Source organism: Saimiri boliviensis, chromosome 15 (genome assembly GCF_048565385.1).
Source record: "Saimiri boliviensis isolate mSaiBol1 chromosome 15, mSaiBol1.pri, whole genome shotgun sequence".
Lineage (NCBI taxonomy): Eukaryota > Metazoa > Chordata > Mammalia > Primates > Cebidae > Saimiri > Saimiri boliviensis.
The window spans coordinates 81032081-81054133 of record NC_133463.1 but is presented as its reverse complement, the minus strand read 5'-3'; the positions used below and the strand labels follow the sequence as shown (position 1 = coordinate 81054133).

At 40.0% G+C, this 22053-nt stretch overlaps 2 protein-coding genes across 18 annotated transcripts in view; one reads left to right on the top strand and one right to left on the bottom strand.

Moving 5' to 3' along the window:
• PHF20L1 (PHD finger protein 20 like 1) overlaps positions 1-7975 on the bottom strand; it is an 87231-nt gene extending 79256 nt beyond the window's left edge. For 14 of the 17 annotated variants that reach the window (XR_012514187.1, XM_074387149.1, XM_074387148.1 and 11 more), the window contains exon 1: positions 771-1065. The gene's annotated coding sequence lies outside the window, so the exon portion shown is untranslated. Of the gene's footprint in view, positions 1-770; positions 1066-7858 lie in introns of those variants that run through there. The other 3 variants (XM_074387150.1, XM_074387162.1, XM_074387164.1) reach the window with 2 other exon arrangements.
• A 9303-nt stretch (positions 7976-17278) lies between these two features.
• The window catches only part of TMEM71 (transmembrane protein 71), a 42217-nt gene continuing 37442 nt past the window's right edge, over positions 17279-22053 (top strand). The window contains exons 1-3 of the mRNA XM_010344229.2: positions 17279-17439; positions 19008-19083; positions 20395-20455. Coding sequence (XP_010342531.1) covers positions 19044-19083; positions 20395-20455 — 101 coding nt within the window. The 5' untranslated portion in view covers positions 17279-17439; positions 19008-19043. The remainder of the gene's footprint in view (positions 17440-19007; positions 19084-20394; positions 20456-22053) is intronic.

Genomic DNA, 22053 nt, shown 5'->3' with positions numbered 1-22053 from the left:
GGCAGTTACTGAAAAATGTTTGTGTAGAAATCGAATCAACCTCTTCTGCTGTCCGTCACAGGAAGAATACAGTAAGGGGTGGTTCACCAGGTACACTAACATCTTCCAGGATCAAACTTAGAGCTCATAATTAAGTGATGGACTGAATAAGTATAATCCCCCAGTGACAGGGATGAAGTACCAGAATAACCAAGATTTTCCTTTGTCTTAGGGTGGAAGAGGGAAAGATGAAGGGGGATTTGAATTAAGGAACTTTTATAAAGTAAGACAGTCTACTGGGAGTAAAACTTGAAGCAAAAAGAAGGCAGACAGCACGGAGAGGAGTAAAAACAGACAGGAATCGGGTAAAGATTGGCAAGAAACAGGACAGTGGAAGTTTTGGGAGATGACAAGTGAGAGGGAAGAAGAAATGAGCAGGAAGACATAGAGATAGACAATACAAAGCAATGGTCAGAGAATGACCGCGAGGCCAAAAAAGGTGAGGAGGTGAGGCCAGACAGGGAGGGGGCGGCAAGACACGAGCAGGAAAGGCTGAGCCCGGGCTGGCAGGCAGCTGGAGAAGCCTCCAGGTTTGACAGTCGTCCGGCCCTCGGCAGGGGGGAAGGAGGGGAGGGGAAGAGGGAGCGGCGGCGCCCAGACAATAGGGCCGGCGAGTTACGGGGAGGGGGGCGGGAGGGGAGCGGGCCGGGGAGAGACACCAGAATGGGGGCGTCCCGGGCGGCCCGGCGGGGGCCAGGCGGACTCCAGGCCCAGCCGCCGCCGCCTCTTACCGACTCGGCCTCCTCTCTGCACAGCAGCCGGGCCGTCCGGGGCAGAGCCGGGGCACGAGAAGGGCGGCCAGCCCGGGCCTCCGCCTCCGCCTCCGCCCAGGCAGCGGCCGGGGAGGGAGCAGGAGCGGAGCGAGCTGGGGCCGCAGCGCCGGAACGGCCCAAGGTCTCGCAGGAGGGAGCCGGGTCCGAGCCCTCAAGCTCGCTCTGGGTCCGCTGCCATCGCCGCTGCCGCCGCCGCCGCCGCCGCCTCCGCCGCCGGCCAGCCCTGACGCGACGCCGGACCCCGGCGACGTCAGCCGCCCGCGACGTGCCGGAAGCGGGCCTGGCCTTGTCACGTGACTCGCGAGGGCTGGGCCCGGGCCGCGCAGCCGATTGGCTGGACGCTGCGGGAGGCGGGGTTTTGCGGTCGTTAGCCGACCGCCAGCGGGCGGGGCCCTGGTGAGCGAAGGAAGGAACGCGAGCGCTTGGTGCGGACTGGTAGTTGTGAAGTGTTTGACCTTTGAGATCGGAGGACGAAGGGCATTGCTTGTTATTCTTGATTCGTTGGGAACCACGTCCCCAAAACCCTCTACCCAGGACCCTGGGCAAACTTTTTGAAATGCACTACTACATGCTTTCTTAGATACCCACCCCATTCCACATCAAGAATAGAGCATGGTTACTGTTAGAAAATCAATGCACCTGCCTTGAATGGATACTTTGTGGTAGACACTAGGCTGTAAATATGTCACATGACAATCACAATTGTACAATTGGTTCGCCTTCCAGTCTTGGAGATCTTTACCATACAAAGACGAATGTTGCTAAGATGTGTGTGCATGCCTGCGCGTGGGCACAGCTGAATACCCTTAACCTATGGCTGCTTTGATATGACTTCCCCAAGACTACACAGCTAATGATAGCAGGACTGCTTTTCCTGAATAACCTACCGTCCCAAACTCTACTAAGCACAGGAAACAGTATCCCTGCTGTAGGGAAAAAGCAATGAGTGAACACATTCAAAGTAATATAGAGACGAAACATGTTTTTGCCTTCCTTTCTACTGTACCACTCTGGCTTTCAAGTGCAACATTGCATACAAATGACACTTACATTTATCTTGCTTCATAGTGTAGAGTTAAACAGCAAAGTAACTCTCTTTAAGCTTCAGTTATAGTAAGAGTTGGTAAATTAAACAATCATATTCTGTTTTTTATTCAACAAACATTCATTCAGCACCTACTCTGTCACTAGTAGCTACTGAGCTAGATCGACTGAGCATGGTTATACATGGAAAAGATATAAATAAGGCAGTCTCTAGTGGATTTGGATATCTTGTTTTTTGGTTGTTCAGCATCTGAATCCTGTTTCCATGTTTGGGAAATTTCTCATCATGGTTGTCATTAGTTCAGAACACTAGATACATGTAGCATCTTCCTTAGGACATGACAGGATTATACTTTCCACCTTGGCTATTTGATTTGCTTTGGCTGATAAAATGTAATTAGCAGTGAGATTTGTCATGGCCAGCTGGTAATTTTTAATGCCAGCTCACCAAGCTTTCTCTTTCTGGCACACTGAATAGCAGTGTTTGAGATGATAGCTGCTCTAGCAATCCAGGTTCTAGACAGATTATGATGATCCCAGGCCTCACTGACAATCCACAACTACTGTGTCATATAAGGAAAAAAATAAATAATTATTATTTTAAGCTATGGAGATTTGGGAGCTGGATTATTTGTTACATGGCATAATCCTACCCAAACTAAATGATACATCCACCGTATGAATCTTGGATGCAGAACCAACTTCCCACTAAATAAGATGAAAAAAATCAGAATCTCATGTTTCCAGTCTCCCTTGCAGCTGAAGTTCTAACTTCAAGTAAAACTCTTTTACTAAGGACTTTGTATCAAAAATTGCTAATGATGTGCAAAATAAGGAAACTTTTCTCCCACATCTGTGGCAGTACCAGTAATCAAGTTTCTGATGATCAGCCTAGAGTTAAATCTTTCTGAACTCTGGCAGAACCCCTGCTGAATCACAAACTAGTAAGTGAGAAAAAATAATTATCTATTATTATACACCACTAAAAATTTGAGGTTGTTTGCAATTTAAATAAAATGCATACATAAACAATAACATAGATTCTGTCCATTCTCCCAACTATTTGTTGAGAATCCGCCCTGAAAAGATGATTGTTCCATTTTAATTGGAACTTGATGATGGGTCTTCCAACAATAGCACTTGAAAGAAAAAAATAAAAATAAGGCCCTACTTAAATGATTTCTGGATCGAGTAGATTGTACAGGCTTAGTAGTCCTCTGTGGAGTTAATACTATCCCCGAGAGGGCACTTTGGAAATGGAGGATGGTATTTTAGTTGTCTCAGTTTTGGGGCAGGGCACTGCTACTATTTGCTGGGAAGGAACCAAGGCTGCTAGACATCCTGAAATGCAAAGTGCAGTCCCATCCCTTGAAGAATTGCCCCAGGTCATGCATGACTTCCTGGATGTCCTTCCAGACATTCATGGAGGTGAAAAACCTGCGTATAATCTGTGCCTAGAACTGCATTTCACATGTAAGTATTTTTGAAAGGTTTTAATACACATTAAATTTTCCAGGAATGAAGCAGCTATGTAACGTAACGAAACACTGCCCTTTTTTTTTTTTTTTTGAACATTACCAAGGGTCTATCTCATTTTAAAATATCATGCCACCAGTGGCTAATTACTCATAGTATTTGAGGCACTGATAGAATGCACCTGTGTCAGTCCGGTTTTGTAACTGCTACATTTAGGGTAAATCTAAATTTAGATGCAAGCACTTCACTACTCCATTATATGTCTCTGTGAGACATGGCTGTACATTATGTATTGAAATATATGTGATTTTTATGAATTGTTTTCATAAAATTTGTTTTTTATATTATCATTGTCATAATTTTAAGTATATATGTATAGCTTTTATGTTATTTATGAATTAGTTTTCGGAAAGTGGAGAGGGTGTAAACATAATGTTGACTCTAAAAGGGAGGCGTTACGCTTGATAAAACTGACAAAAAACTTATAAAGGATGTCATTTCCTCTTTTAACCATATAGAGTCAGAGGTCAAGATCAGGGAAGGAATACAGAATATACAAAACTCTTATACTGACTCCCAGCCATGTAGTGAAGCTATGCATTGCTCTGTCCCTTCTCCTCTCTTCCACCCAACACACCCTTTTCCAGATGGTTGATGCCCAGCCATCAGTCACTCCATCTCCAAATATAGAAAGAAAGAACTTACAGCTGTGTTTGAGCAGAACCAAACAAGCAGTGGGCAAATTATCTTGAAACAACAGTTGTTAGGCAGAAATCACTGAACTAAATTCCTCCAACATGAAAAGCATGAATATGGAACCATAGTGTCTCCTGGAATATTTAACAAATGTATACCTTTTTTAAAGTAGAAAAAAGGTACTACTTAATACCAAATACTCCTTGATTTCAAATAAAACACAAGAAAGCAATTTTTTGTGTGTTTACTGAATATTTATAATTAGCATTAGTAAGAAAATCAAAGCAATTCAAGGTTGTTGGTTTTTTTTTTTTAAGGTTAGTTTAGTAGAAACTTAAACCGCTGTGATAGATAACCTCTGTCAAATCTCTCCATTCCAGGTACATAAAAATCTTTGAAAAGAGCACTGGCATCACTTCCCTCACCTGCCAAAGCACTTGCTTCTCTTTTCTCTGTCACCACAACCGTTTATCAAGTGACCAGAAGTTATAGTTGTTCCAGAATTAATCCCTGACAATAGGACCTCTAGGCCATGTATAAATTGGCAAAGATGTCATCTCTCCCCATGTTCCTGCAGCATTCTTTCCTATCTCTAATGTATTCCTCAATGTGATTTGTAGGTTTATATTCCACTTTCTTAGAATGAGCCAACTCTAAGGATGATAGGGTGTTCCAAATCATTTTAAACGTGTTTGTATACACAAATTTTTTAAAAATTATTAAATTATATATTATTAAAGTAAATAATAATACAATTCATTTTAATAAAAGTATAGAATATTAAAGTAGTATGTATTGCTTTATAACATATGTATATATACATATATTATGTATATATATTCATATATCTGTAAGTTTATATGTTACTAAGTTTACATGTTACTCAGAGCCACATAGATTTCTGAGATTTTTAAAACTTTTAGGCTTGGCAGTAATGATTCTAAGATATTAAAATCTCTGCTACTCAGGGTCATGAAACAGAAAAAATGCGTATGACTATTTCAGCAAGTGCAGCAAGAGAGACAAAGAACTCTTTTTGTGTGTGCAGATTACCATGAAGCAAGAGAGTGACCATAAAATTTATCATCCAACCCCGAACACTTTTGAGAATGGAAGGAAGTGCTATTAGTAATTACACCAGAATGACAGGTGGATCCTGGACAGTTCTAGACAAACTGAGATATATGATCATCCCACATAAAGCAGGAAGAAATAGTTATGAGAAATTAGTAAAGATATTATAAATAGCAGTACACTGGATATGGAATCCACTCTTGACAGCTCAAAATATTTTCCTATTTCTGATTCAGGACAAGGGATGGTCTTTGCTTCCTGCTGCTGTTTGATACTTTTGCACCTCCCCAGATTTTTATCATTGTTTGCTAGTGTCTCCTGCATTAGCTATATCAGTATTTCTCAAGCTTTGGTTTGCTAGTTATCTGCATTATACAAATGTGCATGCAGCTTAGGGGCACTGCTTTAACAAGACAGTCTGTTAAAATGCAACACTGTTTGGTAAAATGCAAGTTCCTGGGCCCTGATTTATATTTTAGGTTTGGGCATTGGAAGTCTGCATTTTAGCAAGCTACCCTGAACAATTCATACGTACATGAAAAATTCACACCTGCAGTGTGTAGGGATTCTTTTTTGTCTCACGTGACAGAAGATTTAATGAAAATTTTATGTGTAAGCATAAAGGGAATTTTTCAGTTTGGGGAATTAATAGAAGGTAAGGGATAAGTCTGCCTTCTGGGTCAGTTTGATTTAGTGAAAAACTATAACCTCTTCCACTGTATTTCCTAAGGGTTGGCTTGATTCTAGGGATCCACATCCCAGTCCCCAACAGCTTAAGACATGACAGCATCCTGGTGACCATAAAAACAAATCCTAGAAGTCTTTCTTTCACTGGCCTAAATTAAGTTAGGGGCCTAAACCTGAACCAAGCATGGTGGCCGTGGGGATGATTTGTACTGATTTGGCTTAAACTGGGTTCCAACGCCTAAGCGGGCAGGTAAGTGTGAAGACTGGTCCAAACCTAATGGACTAAGCAGTGAGGATGACTAGGTTCTTTAATGCAAAATTTGAGTGCTGTTACTTAAAAGAAAAAGACTGAAATAGAGACAGCAAAAATAACTGATATTCAACACAATGGTAACTCCAGATTACAATTTACAGCCATCCAACCAAGCTGACCATTCTCTTCCTGGTTTGCAAAGTTAGAAAACCAAGCCAACTGAGAGGCAAATCCAGTGAGAGATTGGCCTAACATTCATATTCCTAATTCTGTAAGTCTTTGATTTTAGAGATAGTCTCTATAACATACAATCCCCATTTCTGTGGATTGTTAAAACTAGGGGAGGAGAGGGTGAGCAACAGACCACAGCAACTACGTAAATTAACAGTCACCAAGTAGTGAATATTTTTACTCTCTTAGTGATCATTGTTTTCACTGAGAACAGACCTAGCAGCAATTCGGTGACATCCTCAAATATGGCAGACAGCATATGTGAAGCATGCATTATTCATTTACTTACATGCATTCATTTGTCATTATTTGTTTAATCACTTAATGCCTTAGTTTGGGCTGCTATTTAAAAAATACCATAGGCCAGGCGCGGTAGCTCAAGCCTGTAATCCCAGCACTTTGGGAGGCCGAGGCGGGTGGATCACGAGGTCAAGAGATCGAGACCATCCTGATCCTGGTCAACATGGTGAAACCCCGTCTCTACTAAAAAAAAAAAAAAAAAAAAAAAACAAAAAAAAAAAAATTAGCTGGGCATGGTGGCGCATGCCTGTAATCCCAGCTACTCAGGAGGCTGAGGCAGGAGAATTGCCTGAACCCAGGAACCCAGGAGGCGGAGGTTGCAGTGAGCCGAGATGGCGCCATTGCACTCCAGCCTGGGTAACAGGAGTGAAACTCTGTCTCAAAAAAAAAAAAAAAAAAAAAAAATACCATAGACTGGGTAGCTAAAACAACAGAAATTTATTCCTAACAGTTCTAGACACTGAGAAGTTCAAGATCAAGGTGCCTATTGATTTGGTGCCTGGGATTCTTCCTGATTTGCAGCTGGCTGCCTTCTCACTGTGTCCTTACATAACAGAGAGAGATCATCTCACTTGTCTCTTCTAAGGGACTAATCCCATTCATGAAGACTCAACCTTCATTACGTAGTTACTTACCAAAAGCCCCACTTCCAAGTACCATCGCATTGGGGATTAGGGCTTCAATACATTAATTTGGGGGACAAGGAGACACACATTCAGTTCATATCACTCAAACTCTTTTTGAATTCTTTTCTAATGCTAGAGACTGGGTGATGTAGAATAAGGGAACAAGAAGAAAAAGAAAACTGGGTACCCATTCAAAGTTGACTTGCCATGTTGCAGAGATGTATATAGAAACAGCCAAACACAATATAAAGCTAAATATAAATCAGTTTGAAACAAAGATATTATTGGATATGATCATTCTCACTTGACAAATCAGGAAGGACAGCAGAGAGGAAGAGAGATTCAAAATATGTATTGCACTCCGGCTTGGGCAACAAAAGCGAAACTCCATCTAAAAAAAAAATTCCTTTGAAGAATCAGTAAGCTTCAAACAAGAGTTCTAGGTAGACTTTATAATTATTAGTGCCTTATAGTTCTTTATAGTTTCAAGAGCTGACAAATGAAAATATTCTACTTACATTTCTTTTCCACATGCATTTATTGAACATCTGTGATGTGCCAAGCACACAGCACTAGTGACAGGTAAGCTTAATTCCTGATCTTAAGGCATTTAGCAATGTATACAAGTAGACAAACACACAAACAGGTAACTTCCATACCTTGAAAGTCTTAGTGTGGAAGAATATGCAGGGTCAGCATTTGGGATCCAGTCACTCACAATTTGTCTAAATGTCTGGCCTCTTGGCTAGGACCGAAAAACAATAACAATATCTCCAAGGTAACTGTGGACATTCAAATGAAATAATAACCCTTCCGCAGGAGGGAGAAGGAGTGGGGCAGGGGCAGATAATTTGTCAGCACAAGCATTGCACAGCTCGTGGTTTGCCTTAGTAAAAGTATTGAGGCAACACACCCTTGTGGTCGAGTATCGGATTACTTCCTCTTTTGTATTTTTGCAAAACATTCAACAGAGCCAGTTTAACCAGGATGAGAAGTAACACCCTTTGGTTTTCTTTCTTTTCTCTCCTATTTTTTTTTATAACTATGTTATCTTGAAGGTAATAGGAGACTGTCGATTTGAAGGAAGTCAGTCCATTAACTTGCTTTTTGCTATTGTTTTTTAAATAGCAACCTAAAATGATAAACCATGTAAGATCCAGGGATCTGGAATGAGACCAGGAATTGTATGTTAGACCTGACACATTAGAAATATGTTTGGGACTAGATACTTTTCCGATTTGCTCTTCTTCACATGGAAATTAAAGTTTTAAACCTACTTTGTGGCGTTGTAATGAAGATGAAATAAAATAGAAATTATATTTGATAAATTATAATTGATATACAATTGGCAGGTGCTTCCTAATGTTCCTTTCTCATCCGTTTCAGGGAACCATATTCTAATTATTGTAATCTCTGAGAATAGTCCCTGTTTTGCTACGATTTCATGAAAACACACATTTGCTGAGGACATACTGTGTCAAGCCCTGCATTTGCTGCTGGAGATTACAGAGATGAATAAGACTGTTCTTGAGCCCAGAATGTAAGCTCTTATTAAGACTTTATTGTAGAATTTCACTAGCTAATCAGTCTCTCTCCATCTGCCTCCTCTGCACCCACATTTCATAATTTGTCCCTCCCCATCTCTGTCTCTCTTTCTCAAAAAAAAAAAAAAAAAGCCTCAATTGAAAATGAACCCTGAGCAAACAGCAGGGATATACCTATAGCATTTTTAAGAGACAGGAATTCTAGTTGCAGGAAATATTCTCTAAATCCCAAAAAGACACATTAGCAGCAAATGATATGCCTGCTTGGGCCTCCCAATGTGCTGGGATTACAGGTGTGGATAGCATGCCTGGCTGAATACAGCATTTTTTGAAGTAAAAGGAAGGAATGTAAATATTTGTGATGAAAGGAAGTTTGAGAACATCAATTATAAGAAAATCAAATCTAAAGGCAAATAATGAAAGTACTGCCTTGAATTTAACTATGTAGAAACTGTAGATTCTAGAAAGCAGGACAAATCATTAGAAATCTAATTCTTCTATCACTATTTGGATATGAACTATTCCAGTGTTATTACAAGAGAATTGAAGTAAGCCAGTTTAAATAAATCCAAATCTATTCTGGTTTGCCATTTCTGATTTATATGTCCTTTTTTAGTGGATCACTTATAATTTAAGTGTCATATTCTCAAAATATTTGTTTATATAATCCCCAGCCCTACCCCTATATTACCTGTAAGTAACATAACTCCTTAGTGTCATTATGATCTCACAATTTCATCACAACTCATACGGACCAACATGATCTTGCAGTTCTCATAAAGCCAAACAGTTTGAAAGTTCTTTGAAGATGTGCCCATGAATTATTTACATGACACAGGAAAGATGCCTAACCAACTGGTTGTCCAATAAATTCAAAGTGCTATCAATTTAAAAACAAAGAGTACTTCTCAAAAGAAGCATGTCTCAAAAGAATTATAAGTATGAATATTGACACATAAAGCTGACTGAAATCAAACGCATGAAAAGGTGTCTATATGGTCTTAATAAAATGTACAGTCAAAGAGGTGCCAGTGTGGTATCAAAGAGATTATGACAACTAAAAGTTACAAAGTAATCTTTCCATTTGCTAACTTCTTTTTTTTTTTTTTTAAATCTCCCCGGTGTGACTAGTGTGTTGAATTCTTTTTATTATTATTATTATATTTTGGGCTTGGGTGTACATGTGCACATCCTGCATCCTGCAGGATTGTTGCATAGGTATATACAAGCCATGGTGGTTTGCTGTCCCCCTCCCTGCTGTCACCTACATCTGGCATTTCTCCCAGTGTTATCCCTCCCCATTCTCCCTCCCCCTTACCCCACTGTCCCTTCTCTCCCCGCCCCCTCCACCCCCCAACCTAGCCCAGTGAGTGTTGTTCTCTTCCCTGTGCCCAAGTGTTCTTATTGTTCATCAACCACCTATGAGTGAAAACATGTGTTTGGTTTTCTGTTCTTGTGTCAGTTTGCTGAGAATGATGGTTTCTAGATTCATCCATGTCTCTACAAAGGATACAAACTCATTGTTTTTTATGGGTCCATAGTATTCCATGGTGTAAATGTGCCATGTTTTCTTTGTCCAGTCTATCATTGATGGGTATTTGGGTGGGTTTCAGGTCTTTGCTATCATAAACAGCACTGCAGCAAACATACGTGTGCATATGTCTTTATAATAGAGTGATTTATAATCCTTTGGGTATATACCCAATAATGGGATTGCAGGGTCAAATGAGATTTCTGTTTCTAGATCCTTGAGGAATCACCACACTGTCTTCCATAATAGTTGAACTAATTTACACTCCCACCAACAGTGCAAACAAAATTGTTCCTTTGTCTCTACATCCTCTCCAGCATCTGTTGTCTCTAGATTTTTTAATGATCACCATTCTAACCAGTGTGAGATGGTATCACAATGCGGTTTTGATTTGCATTTCTCTAATCACCAATGATGATGCGCATTTTTTCATGTTTGTTGGCAGCATATATGTCTTCTTTTGAAAAGTGTCTGTTCATATCCTTTGCCCACTTTTGAATGGGTTTGTTTGTTTTTTTCTTGTAAATCTGTTTTAGTTCTTTGTAGACTTCTACAAGCTGAAAGTAAGTTGAGAAAGTTGCTCAGCCCCCAAGGAAGGCATATTCTCTAATCTTCAGAGGTGGCTGAGGAGAGTAATGGAAAAAAAAGTACTTTTAATTTCCAGAGTGTAGAAACAAGAGCCACAATTGCCTGAGTTGCTACCCCTTGGGAACAAAATCAGAGCTGTATCAAGGAACATTCCCTATACACAGGGTACAAGGCTTTTGTAACAATAGATCATAACATTTCAGAATGGCCCCATTAGTCTCTTTCTAAATAGGAGAAGTTTTGATGGAAGTTATTCTATCTCTGTTCTGGTATTGAATGTTGGACATATGGGATAAGGTGCTTTAGAAGTCCCTATATCAAGAGAAACAACATTATGTAGAGATTATTATGAGATTCTGGACTTGAAGACTGTTGCCATGGTTAAATAAGATTTTGGGGTGTCCTCTGGAAAGATGAAGTGAAAACAGCATTTGTTTTTTCTGAGGCAGAGGCTCACTCTGTTGCCCAGACTAGAGTCCAGTGGTGGGATCTTGGCTCATTGCAACTTCCGCTTCCCTTGCTCAAATCATCGTATGGCCTCAGCCTCCTGAGTATTTTGGACCACGGGTTCAAGCCATCACATCTACCTACTTTTGGAGATATGAGGTTTCATCATGTTGCCAATGCTGCTCTTGAACTCCTGAGCTTAAGTGATTCACCCAACTCAGCCTCCCAAAATGCTGGAATTATAGGCCTGAGCCACCATGCCTAGAAAAATACAGCATTTTTTAAAGTAAAAAGGAGGAATGTAAATATTTGTGACCAACGTGGAGGGCTGTAGTAAATTATACAACACTTCCCAGTTCTTCCTTTCCCACCCCAACCTATATACTTTGGCTATGCCTCCACCCATTGCCCTGTGACTTACAATGCTTCTCCATGGAGTGTGTACTTCCCTATCCTGATGGCATTGAACTTGACCGTGCAATATGCTTTGACCAAGGAAATATGGGTACGAATTTCAGACGCCAGTTCTGAAAAGCTTTAAAAGCCATTATATATTTCTGGCAGCTCTTCTGTTCTCTTTCCTCTGCCACAAGAAAGGGAAGTCCCCCATAAGGGGTACTGCCTCCTGGACTGATGGCACAAGGAGCAAAGCTACAACCACCTTGCAGTGAACAAAGGTCAAGATGTGTTAGATTCAGCAGAGTGCAGTGACTTACATCTGTAATCCTAGCACTTTGGGAGGCTGAGGTGGGTAGATCACCTGAGGTCAGGAGCTCAAGACCAGCCTGGCCAAAATGATGAAATCCCAACTGTACTAAAAGATACAAAAATTAGCTGGATGTAGTGGTTGGTGCCTGTAATCCCAACTACTCAGGAAGCTGGGGCAGGAGAATTCCTTGAACCTGGGAAGGGGAGGCCGCAGTGAGCCAAGATTGTGCCACTGAACTCCAGCCTGGGCAACAGAGTGAGACTCTGTCTCAAAAGATAAATAATAATAATAATATAAAAATGTGTTAGATTCAAGTAGAGAAACAGAACTGCTAGGAATGGTGCAGAATTGCAATTACATAAAATAGGAATTGAACCTTTTTCCATTATGGACACTGGTAAATGAGCTCAGTTTGGCTGTTTCTTAGGAGGAGTGCTGAGCCCAAAGTCACAAGACAGTTGATCAATATCAAAAGATGAACCGGAAGCAGAGGAGAACACGGAAAACTGGAATCCACAAAGAACCATCTGGAACACACGTGGATCTATCACCAAAAGTCACATAGGCCTTTTCCGGTCTCTGAGACACCACCCTCATTGCTGTGTACGTTCTAAGCAGAAGCTGGTATTCTTTCTGTAGAGCTACACCCTCTCCTCTACGAGGACGTGTGAGGTGGAAGGAAGTGATCTGCAGGGACCGGAGCTCTGGGCCAAGTACATACATCAAGCCAGCAGGTCTGTGAAAATGTATATGAGCTGCTGCAAAGTCTGACTGGCGTGGATCTTCCAAGAATACACACATCTCCAGCTCCACTTTCTGCTTCCAAATCTTGAACAAGTTGCTTTTTAGGGCCTATCTTAACCAGGAGCGCACAAAAAAGGAATTCTGGGAAATGTAGTTTCACTTCGCCAAGTTGACGTAGTGCAAAGCCACCAAGTGAGAAAATAAAAGCTTATTGGCTGTATGCCACTAAGATTTGGAGGTTGATTTTTCCTATGGCATAACTGTTATAAATTGGCTAGCTTCCAACTCCTTCCAAATTATAAGCCTGTCCAGGCTTTTGCCCATATACCTCCTTCTGGCCCTTCTGGGCTATGTGTGGCAGAAAACTCAGCCAGACTTAAATGATAAAAAATTAAATGTTATTCACATATTATTAAGTACCGACTATGCTAATCATAGAAACTGTAATAGCGAACTAGAAAAGCATTCTTCTTATTCTCTCAGAACTAACAGTGTAGCAAGAGGAACCAACATGGTCAGAAACTTGGCTCATTAATTGCAATTGTGATGTATGCCCCGAAGGGGAGGTGCAGGCAGCTTTGGGATCCATAACCTGGTCTAAGAGGGTCAGAGAGGCTGCTCAGAAAAAAAGCTCTTTCAGAAAGAGATGGGAGATGAAGAAAATAGCACATTCCAAGGGCCTGAGGTAGAGCAAAGCTAAGAGAAGCTGAAAAAAAGCCAGTATGGTTGAATTCTAAAAGAAAGATGGGGCTTATTGAGGGAACAAAGAGGCAGAAAAATAGGACCAGACCCTATCCGGCCTGGCAGGCCATGAAGATGATTTTGAATTTGACAGGGGAGAGGAGCAAGGGCAAGCACTGGTGGATTTAATTAGGGAGGTGTCATAATAAGATTTTCTGTTGGAAAGGTCATTCTGGCCATGGCTTGGGGAATGTATTAGAGGGAGGCCAGGTGACCTGGGCATGTTAGCACAGAATTCCAGGCAACAGAAGGACATAGTTAGACTCCCAGAGCAGATAGTGAAGGTCGAGACTTAGATGATAAGTGTAAGAACTGTATGGATAGGAGTAACGATTTCTCCTAGTTTTCTGGCATGAGTAATTGGGTGGAAGGTGACACCATCTAATGGGTCACAGAGTTCCAGAGCAGGATGAGGCTTGGGTAGGAAGGGAGGTACTGAGTACGTGAGGGATTTAAGCAAGCATGCAGGCATGTTTGTTCGTTGCTTGTAGTATGTTAAAATTGAATTTGTCGAGTTCACCAATTTATGTCAGCATTTCCTAAAATTAGTTCTCTAGCATCCTGCCTGTCAAAGAGTATCTTACAGACTAGCAGCTGTGCTTCACCTGGGAGCTGATATGAAATACTTGTCTCCAACTGCCTTACTTCTGTAGGATCCTCTGTGATTTTTAGCACATGAAAGTTTGCAACACACAGCTCTGGAACCCAGGTCTTGGGAGATGATATGTGACAGAAAGATTCTCAAAGCAAATAATTCTGACAGATGGTGAGTTCATGTGTCCTGTGTATAGTAACAAGTCCAAATATCATTTAAAAGATTCTATAGTGACCCCTATTACAGAGACCTATGTTTTCTAGGACTTTTTGTACCTACAGTTAACACTCTTTTCCCCCATCCACACACATCACCTCCATTAATAGTGGAGGATTAAATATTCTGTGGAACATGCTTTTAGAAACATTGATTTATAACATGCAGAATAAGAGTTCTGAAGGCAAGTCTGCCTGGATGCAATTAATTTATTTGTTGATTCTATAAACATTGATTGATAACCTACTATATGAGAAGCACTATTCTTGATACTGGGACTACTTAAATGAAAAAAAAAAATGACAATATTCTCTGCTCTTTTAAGGCTTATATCCTGGGTGAGGAGTATGTTTCTTGTTACAAGGAATGAATTGTGTGACATATTGCTTGGTAAAAAGTGCTTAAGAAAAGAATAAAGCAGGGAGAGACTAGGGAGTGGTGTAGAGTGCAACTTCTTAGCAAGGCAATGGAGCAAAGAGCTGAGGGAGGGGAAGAAGAAATCCCTGTGACCCTTAGGGTGAGGGAATGCTAACCACAGAGATCTTGAAGTAGATATGTGTCTAGTGTTTGAGAAACAATGAGAAGGTGAGTGGGCCACAAGAGAGAGGACTGAGAGGGGAGCCATGGGGTTGGACTTTAGTTCTGGCCCTTGGCAATTCTGAAGGATTCATGGAAACTCTATAAGCCTCTGTCCTGATGTGGATTATAATTGCACCTATTTTCTAGGGCTGTGTGAGGTTGAAACAAGATCATAGTGTTTAGTGCAGTGCCTAGTTTGTAGGAAATGCTGAAACACATTGGCTGTGATCATTCAGCACTTATAGGTTAAGAATGCAAACTTGGGAACCCTCTCACCAGGGTTTGAATCCTAGCTCTGCTTACTCATCACTTACTGGCTATGTGAATTTGGGCAAGGTTGTTAACTCTCTAAACTCAGTTTGCTCATCTGTAAAATGAGAATAATAATAGAGCCTCTCCCTTGGAATTGACATGACAATTAATGTGTTGATATGTGGAAAACACTTAGAACAGATCCTGGTACATAGTAAGCACTCCTTAAAGTTAGCAATTATTACGATCATTAATAATAAGGTTCTAATATGTGTCAGATATTTAAACAAAATAGACCAAAGTCTTTCTGACATGAGCTCTTTGGTGAAGTGGATTTGTAGGCACAGGAAGAGCAGAGGGTCTCAAATGAGTCAGAAGGATTTTCCTCCCTTTCTAGAACAGATAAGCCAAGACTGGAAGGGGGAGGATGAAGAATAAGGAAAAAACAGGAAAAGGAGAAGAGAACTGTGAATTCCAATAAAGAGAGCACCAAACAGCTGTAGAGCAGAACAGCTGCCTGATAAGTCTAGGCAGAGGTGAACAGAAGTAGCCTTGAGTAAATGTGACTGTATTCTATAGGAGGCAGTAAAGCAGCAGAGACTTGCTGATTGAGTGGTCAACAATGGCAGGTGGCTTAGGATGTGACCTGTGTTAGGTCTATGCATCCGTTATCTGTTGCTGTGTAACAAACTACCTCAAAACATGATGGCTTAAAACACCATTTGTCACCTCCCAGTTTGCGTGGACCAGGGAGCTGGGCAGGGCTAACCTGGATTGTCTCACTCTGGGTCTTTCTCAGCTGCAATTAAGCATTAGATGAAGCTGCAGTCAGCTCAAGGCTCAACTGGAGAAAGAGCCACTTCCAAGCTCACACACTTGTTTCTTGGCTGGATTCCTGACTGTTGGACAGAGCATCGGTCCCATGCTGGCTTTTGAGACAACCCTTGATTCCTTGCCACGTGGCTTCTCCACCATAGCAGCTTGCTTCATCAAAGTGTGCAAGCCAAGAAAGTAATAGAGTCCAACAAGACAGAAGTCTTATCATGGCAGTGGAACCCAGCACCTTTGCCTTACTCTGTTTACAAGGAGCATGTCAGCAGCTTCAGCCCACACTCAAGGGGTAAGGATTAGACATGAAGTTCCAGAGACAGGGAGCTTTGAAATTAGAGGGGCCCTCCTCCTGACAGCTTCTGCTTCCTAGAACATGTTCTACAGAGGATCTTGCCATGTGGCAGAACTTCGGGGGGAAAGGAAACCCCAAGAAAGGATGAGATTAACTTCTCTGCCAGCCTGACCAGCTGGTGTCTCAGAAGAGAACTTGATTTACAGAAAACAAGGAATACACCTTGTACATCTGTGCTGAAGACTGAATTATTTCTCATTTCTTTTATCTCATTTAATTCTTCAAGCCAGGATGTGACATATATAGTATTATGTTTATAATCAAGAAAACTGAAACTCAGAGAGGTAAATCACAAATCTGAGGTCACACGACTAAGATAGTAGACAGGTTGAATCTCTATGTGACCCCAAAACCCACACTCTTTCCACTATGCAGTGGTACCTCAATGTTGCTGGAATGTGTTTGAATGTATATTTCTTTTTATCACTTATAATAGTACAGATATGTAGGAACCCACATAGACCATCAAGTATTCGCACTCTACTATAATGTGTATGTAAAATGCCATCTATATATTTTTTTGTAAAGCCCAACTTTTAGTGGATAAATATATTGCCTCTATAGAAATTTTCGTTAAGATCAAACTCTGGCTATTTAATGGGATTCTGAATTTAATAGCATCAGTGCATTATCCTCAATAAATTTCCGTGATTTGGACAAAGATCACTACTATGCACTACTTATAAATGAATGTGGCCAGATGATGAGCAAGAAGTGTCAGTTCGCTTAAAGTCTTTCTCACATTCTCACAGCCAAGGGTGACAAGTTAGCTCAGAAAACCACCCCTCCAGTGACCAGGGTGTAACCAGCTGGCCTGACACACGGGCTGCAGATTCCCTGCTGCTGGCCCAGGAAACTATCTGAAATCTTTGCCACACTCCTCAGTGTAAATACTACTGATGTGAGCCCAACAGGAAGTGTGACCTCATTCTGCCTCTTTGCCTCTGGTTACGCAGGCTGTTTTCAAAAGAAACAAGACGGTTTGTAAGGCTGACTTTCCCAAGAACTACACACTCATTTGTACCAAGAAACGGATGAGAACAAGAGGCTGCTGAAGACAGAACTCTGCAAGCACCTGTGCACAGCAATGCCTGTGGGCATCTGTGAGAAGGTAGGGTGGAATTCCTTCATTAAGAGACTTCTGCACCTGTTGATATTCAGACATTTGCAGCTGAGGAACTGCTCAGTCCTCTATTTCTCCAGGGTCAACCACAGGAAGCTTCCTATTTCAGTAACAATTTTGTCCTTTGTCAATTGGAAGAAGAGGCTGGGAACTCCCTTTGGAAGAAACACATATAAGCACACCATTTTTCAGAACAGATGTGTTGCTTTGATGGAACTGGTAGATTGTTTCTTGAAAAGTTTTAGATCTGTACATGAAGGTTTTTTGTTTTTTTTTTTTCCTACTGTTGCTACTTTTCAAATGAATGTCAGCGTACTTCCTGTAGATTGCTATAAGCACTTGTAAGATAGAACAATAAGATCTTGCTTTCTGCTGCAGGATTTGTAGGCTGAAAATTAAGTTTAATACGTGGGGAACACTTAAATAAGGTTATTTGGGCTGGACACATCCATACAATATTGATCAAAAATGAAAAGGACAAGTAACATAATGATATATTACATTATATTATTGGAATTTATTTTGTATCCAAACAAATGAAATTTGTAAATGTGTGCTTTGATTTAGAGATCTTCCAAGGAAGGCCAGAAAGTTATCCTGACATCTTTAAAGGTCTCTATTAGCTTTATATTTTCCTAATAGGGTTTGTATATAATTTATTGAAATATTAAACTTAAAGCTGTAGAATCAGCCTGGTTTGATTGATTGTATTACAGCTACAAAGACAATCCATTACTAGTTCTCATGTTACAAAATGTGGACATAGGTGGTGAATCAGAAAAGAATTTGGTCCTACCTTATAAAGCAACTAGGACAGTGATATTATATACAAAAGTTTCATAGTCAACAGAAGATAGTTCTATTTGATGAACAGTAAATGATCAAAGTTTGCATAATTTGCATGCTTTGATAGGTTTTTAATTTGTGATTGAGAAATTAAGTTATGTGCTCATGGGAACTGTGTTCTAAAATCTTCCCAGTGGTATGCGATCTTTAGTGCAGTGTTACTTACGCTGTTTAGGAATGAATGTCCAAGCTGATAAAAACTATTAAAAAACATCTCTGTGACCACCTGTCAGTGGTTTAAGTTGTTGGGCAAAAGAGACACCAATCTCCATGCACCGTTTGAAACTTGATAATGAAGTTGATTTTTGTCAGATGATCAAAATACAAATATGTTTGTTTTGGGGGCTAAATGACTGTTAGAACCAGTCATTTTATTAAGATTTCTTAATCAAATACCTCACTTTCATTATTTTCTGTGGATTACAAATCAACCTCTTTAAGTCTAGATTTTCCAAATAAAGTGTGGTTCTTATTTACAAGAAAAGGTTATTCAGATGCATGTAGTGAGGCAATAGAAAATGTTCAAAGTCACAGAGGCAGACACAACTTTGAGAAGTTGTGTCTTCAATCTGGTCTCCTACCTTCAATCCTGTATCTCTGTATTATTTCAGTAAACAAATCTGACTAGTGCAATTAGTAGATGCCATCTGTTTTGGCATAATTTTTCTATTTTTAATATATAGTCCACCTTTTTTTAACGTCTTTTGCAGAGAATCTGTGAAGTCTGAACAAGCGGCCTTCCCAAGATGTACCGAATATCTCAACTGATGTCAACACCAGTAGCAAGTAAATGTAGAAGAACTGTGATACGCAATTATCTTTTGAACGATTAGACTCCTTTTAGCAATTTCCTTGCTTTGATTTTGCTGATACTCAGACCATTAACCATCTGTCAGTAGCTTGTGCTTCTTAAATGCCAGTGTTCACTTTGGCAATGATTTTCACTTCTTTTTTTTCCTTGAAAGAAATGTGGTATTTTTCCTCCTAGTAGAAAAAAAAAAAATCACCGTTTTTTTTTAGATGCCTGTGCATAAATGTGAAAGGAGATTGTTTATCAGCTACTATTAAGATGCAAAACTGTTTGTGTATAAAAAATGCTGAATGATTTTGATAGCTACTTGCAGAAAATAAGGGCGCTGTTAAAACGGTAGTGGTTTCAAGTTTCTTCCTTCCTCTTGTTATTTTCTCCCAAAACCCCACTTCTCACTCTCCCTCACACACCCACAGTTTTCGCCTTACAAATCGACCAACCCAATCTGAAAGTCTAAATTCCATTCTTTGTCCTAGATACTAATTGTCCATAATGGAATCAAATTTCACTAAGCCTGTCTGTTAGGACTATTGACACCATCTCTGCACACAGTAAAATTCTGCTTTAGAGTCTAGAATATTAATCAACTACAACTTTCACCATGTAAAGTCTGTTGTCATGCCTTTGGTTAAACTGGAATGAATGGATGGATGAGGTTTCTATAATTAAGAATACCCACAGTATTTATACATTAGAAAATCTTATATAAAACAAAACAAAACTTTATTTCTTCCCCACTAATCGCTTTTGCTCACTGTTTTACCCTGTAAGTGTCTTAATATGCACCAATGAGGGAGAATCTAGAACAATGATTGAATTCCTCAGATTACTGAGTAAGCTGCAATAACCAACACATTGGGTAATTGATTCCGGTTTTCTCCTGTTTCACACAAGATGTTTTTTTTTTTTTTTTTTTTTTTTTTTTTTTCCCCCATCCTTTCATGAGCTCAGTTTGATGCTGATGGTTTATTTTGCCTTATCCTGCACTAAGGAACTTCTAAAGGAATGTTACATGGGAGAAGGAGATACAAGTCCCTAGTTTATGTTGCTTCCTGTAGAGCCCTGGTGATAAGGGTGTCCGCACTAGTTGGAGTCTTCCTCCTGAGGCTGGGACATCAGCTATTCCCATCTTCTTACATTCCTTCTCTGTTTGCAATGGTGTATACTTTTATACTAGTGATATTTGCTACAGTGTATACTGTTGTACAAGTGATATACATGTATCAACATGTATGACTGTTAATCAGGTATGATACATTCTACTTCTCTCTCATTTGTTTATACAGGTCCTTCCAGTTTGGAAAAAGAATATGCTGGACAGTTGTCTCCCACATGCATTTTTCCAAGGTATACTATGGGGCATCTTTAAAAAAAAAAAAATCATTCTTGGCTGGGCATGGTGGCTCAAGCCTATAGTCCCAGCACTTTGGGAGGCCAAGGTCAGCAGATCACTAGAGGTCAGGAATTTAAGACCAGCCTGGGTAAAACACAGTGAAACCCCATCTCTACTAAAAATACAAAAATTAACTGGGTGTGCTGGTAAATGCCTGTAATCCCAGCTAGTCAGGAGGCTGAGGTGGGGAAATTGCTTGAATCTGGGAGACAGAGGTTGCAGTGAGCCAAGTCCGCACCACTGCACTCCAGCCTGGGTGACAGAGCGAGATCCCACCTCAAAATAATAATAGCAATTATTATTATTATTTTCCTGTATGTCTTGCTTTGTTGTGTTATTGTTTTGAAATTGTTATTTTAGCTATCATCTAGTTTTGATACGTTATATCTTTTTAGTGACTTGTGCATACTAAATGAAAACTTGCCTAATAGAATAATGAATATATACATATATATCATATTATATTATATATTATTTCTCTGAATTGTTTCTCTGGCAAGTGGTGAAACTATTGAATACTCATGAATGGTTACTTTTTCTCAAACTGATATTCTTTTAAATATGCTTTCCTATCTTGTTTCACAAGATCAATAGAATTCTATACCAATGACTGAATTTTGTGCTCTACTAAAGCATGTATAGCCTACCATTTTGTTGAAGTCCTGCAAGGGAGTCATTTTTCTTCCTTTTTTTCTGACTTTCTGTCTATTATTCCCTTTAAAGATATCAGTTGATGTTTCTCCTAACATTTTGTGAAATGTGACTATAATATAAAGAGATCATATATTCCTTTTAGGACCCACTCCTTCTTGCAAACTGTAGGCCTCCTGATACTACCAAATGAATTAATATGAACAGAGGCACACTTGGAAAGGATCCATGTTTTTGAGTCAGATAGACTAGGTTTCATATCATAGCTCTGCCACTAGCTATGTAAAACGCCCAAGTAATTTGCTGTTTTTGTAAATCTTTTTTTTTTCCTGCTAGATGATCAGGAAATTCTAAATCACAAATTTTTAGAGACAAAGGGCAAAGTAGGGGGCCAGGCTCATGGTAAGTGTTCAACAAATCACATTCATTTGAAATAGTATTTTATTACTAGGCTGAGTACATTGTATATAAACTTTTAAATGTAAAAATATCAGAAGTTCAGTAGTGCATGAGGCAGATGTACAGAAGGATGAGAGACATTTCATAATCTATCAGTGTGTAATTATCTAAAATTCTTTAGTGACCCTAATGATATTTGTCCTTTCACCACCCAGTCTTTGTCCTATCCTAGGAGGCATGATTTAGGCTCTTCTAAGGCCTAGTTATAACCTCACATGAAAGGAAAGGACTTTGTCTTTAGGCAGTCAGGCACCTTGCTGGGCTTTGCTGTGGGATTGGACTTTAGAAACCAATTGGAAAGGACCTGCTGAGAAGAATCAGCTACTAAGTTTATTACAGCAGAATGAGGCAAGAGTCAAGATCTAGAGATAGTTTTATTATCTGCTCTAAATGTTTGATATTGCTCAGAAGAGTTTTTTTTTTTTTTTTAACTATAATCTGG